Source organism: Chiloscyllium plagiosum, unplaced genomic scaffold, assembly GCF_004010195.1.
Source record: "Chiloscyllium plagiosum isolate BGI_BamShark_2017 unplaced genomic scaffold, ASM401019v2 scaf_14636, whole genome shotgun sequence".
Taxonomy (NCBI): domain Eukaryota; kingdom Metazoa; phylum Chordata; class Chondrichthyes; order Orectolobiformes; family Hemiscylliidae; genus Chiloscyllium; species Chiloscyllium plagiosum.
In genome coordinates this window covers 19,242-21,994 of record NW_025212286.1, presented here as the reverse complement: position 1 = coordinate 21,994, position 2,753 = coordinate 19,242, and the positions used below count along the sequence as shown (strand labels likewise).

Sequence of the window (2,753 nt, the reverse complement as noted above, 5' to 3'; positions counted from 1 at the left end):
TTTTTTTTTTAAGTCAAGAAGGTAAATCATTTCAAGCAGTTACTGTGAACATTCCTGATGAAGGGCTCTTCCCCGTAACGTCGATTCTCCTGCTCCTCGGACAATGCCTAACCCGCCGTGCTTTTCCAGCACCTCACCTTTCGCCTCTGAATCTCCGACATCTGCAGTCCTCACTTTCTCCTGACGAGAATCGCTGTCGAAAACAGCAGATTCCTTATCGCCCTCTCGTCAGGACCGGTGGCAAGAATGCCAAATCTCACTGGGAATGACAATCTACAAGGTGCGCGAAGGGAGCAGTGCCAGTCGGTTGGGATGAGCGTTGCGATGGGCTCCGATTGACAGTATCCCGCAAGCTCTGGTTTCTCTGAGGCTTGGTGATGGCTGGACGTATCCCTCTTGCTTGCAGAGGACCCAATTCTCGTTATTGCCCCAGGTTCTGTGCGATCGAGTGTTTGTGATGAACAGCGCCCCCTGGCAGGGGGAGAGACACTCCTGCTCCACGCCCGTCTTGGAGATATCTCCCGCCTGGCGTTTTCCAGATGTTGCCCTGGGACACTGGAGGCAATCCGGTCGATGCGGTCACCCTCAGGTGACCGGCGTTTCTGATCCGCCCAGAGGTGCACCCTCGGTCCCCCCCCAAGGCCTGTAAGGGGCAGACTCCCCCCTCAGGAGTGTCCGCACGCTCTGGCAGGGGTGAAGGTTGGCGAGGGCTCCCTTTGCTGGGCGAGATACGTTGGTGCCAATGGAATCCCAAACTCCACACACCTCCCCCCAATCCGTTCTTTCGCTGGAGGAGGGGGGGGGGGTGTTGGGCATCTAAATATGGATGAGCCCCCCCCACCCACGTCCAATTGCCTTTCACAACCCCCTCCCTTGACCCCATCCATTTACCCACGGTTTCACAACACCCCTTTACCCCGGTGCCCAACTGGATTTCAAAACTGCCCCCATGCCCCCACCCCTTTACCCAAGTGCCTAATTGCATTTCACAACTGCCCCCCCGCGCCCCCACCCCTTTACCCCGGTGCCCAATTGCGTTTCATGACCCCACACTATGCCCTCCCTTTTCACCCCCCCCCCCCATGCCCGCCCCCATCAGATCTCCTGGGCGGCCACCGAGGTGTTGGAAGAGGGGGTGCAGTGCCCGCTGCTGCAGATGGCTTGGCTGTCCATCTGGTGGAGGGGCAGGTCGGGTGCACCGTGCCCCCCGAGGCGGGGGGAGGAGGAGCGGAGACAGCCGAGCGGGTGGCGGCGCTGAGCGAGCCAGGCCAGATCCGCCCTCAGCGTCCTGCGGAACTCCCTGCGCGCCAGGCAGTAGAGGATGGGGTTGAAGCAGCTGTTGGCGTTGGCCAAGCAGATGGCGAGCGGGTGCACGTAGGTGTGGGCGGCATGGTAGGCCGGGCCCCAGGGCACCGCCTCCAGCCGCACCAGCACCTCCCAGAGGGCGATGGCGTGGTTGGGGAGCCAGCAGAGGAAGAAGGCGGCCGCTATGGTGGGCATCAGGCGGGCTGGGCCGGGGCGGGCGACTCCGGACTCCCGCCCCCTCAGCAGCCGCAGGAGCTGGGCGTAACTGGTGCCAATGGCCACCAGTGGTGCCAGGAATGTCAGGGCAATCCTCTGCAGCTTGTAGACCTCCGACCAGTGCCAGCTCTCCGGGTACCGCTGGACGCAGAGCTCCTCGCCATTGACCGAGATGGTCTGGGCGTAGATGGCGGCCGGGAGACTGGCGATGCCCGCTCCCAGCCAGATGGCCGAGGTGACCCAGCAGATGGCGCCCCTGCGGGGTCGGAGGTCGCGGCCGGCCGCCGCCCGGTAGCGCCCCACGCTCAGTGTGGTCAGGAAGAAGGCGCTGGCGTAGACGCTGAGCACGGTGACGGACAGCACCAGCTTGCACATGGCGTGGCCAAAGGGCCAAGTGTAGTCCAGCGCCAACTCGGCGGCCCAGAAGGGCAGCGCCAACGCCAACTGGATTCCGGCCAGCGCCAACTGGAAGACCAGGCGGTCCCCGGCCGCTCGGCCCCTCCAGCCCGTGCCCGCTGCCAGCCTCAGCACCAGCAGGTTGCCCGTCAGCCCCAGGGCGCATACCAGCGAGTAGATCAGCGCCGCCGCTACCCTCAGGCCGTGGGGGGACTCAGGCACCAAGAGCACCTCGTCCAGGAAACCCCCAGAAACGTTGGCCGCGTCCGCCCAGGGCCCCCAGCTGGCCTGCATCCTTCCCCTCTCCCCACTGTCTGCCTTCCCTCACCGAATGGCCCCTCTCTTCCCCTCCCCCTGGGAGCCTCCAGACCCAACCAGCGTCCCAGGGGCCAACCAGGAGGGAGCGAGGGAGCCGGGAACGGGCAGTGAGACTGGTGGAGCTCTGTGCGCCCAGCAGCAGCTTCCTCCTCCCGGCTCAGCTGCTTAAATCTCTCCCTTTTGCTTTCTCTCTCTGTTTCTATCTCTCTCTCTCTCTTTATCTCTCTCCCTTTCTCTCTGTCTCTATCTCTCTCTTTCTCTCTGTCTCGCTCTCTGCCTCTGACCATGTGGTCACTACCTTTGTTCGCCTCCTTCTTTTTAAAGTGTCATTGTTTTGAGTTTTTTCTCCCAAACTTCCAAAACAATGCAACAGCTTAAAAACAGTAATTACTGCTTGTGGAATTCGAGAAACTCACTTCCATCACCTAATATACCCTAAAAGCGAGCAGTTCTTACAGCCAAAACTTTCCCATCCCCCATCTTGGATTACCCAAATCCTGATAGCTTTTGTTCCATCT

General features: G+C 61.2%; 1 protein-coding gene across 1 annotated transcript; it reads right to left on the bottom strand.

Moving 5' to 3' along the window:
- Positions 1 to 1,095: 1,095 nt before the first annotated feature.
- LOC122547352 (relaxin-3 receptor 2-like) lies at positions 1,096 to 2,277 on the bottom strand. Its single transcript, XM_043685985.1, has one exon. The coding sequence runs from the start codon at positions 2,209 to 2,211 to the stop codon at positions 1,096 to 1,098; it is 1,116 nt and encodes a 371-aa protein (XP_043541920.1). The 5' UTR covers positions 2,212 to 2,277.
- Between the last annotated feature and the right edge of the window lie 476 nt (positions 2,278 to 2,753).

What these genes read in the sequence shown, in the direction of transcription:
- LOC122547352 (XM_043685985.1), bottom strand. Translation starts at nt 2,211, where the DNA reads ATGCAGGCCAGCTGGGGGCCCTGGGCGGACGCGGCCAACGTTTCTGGG.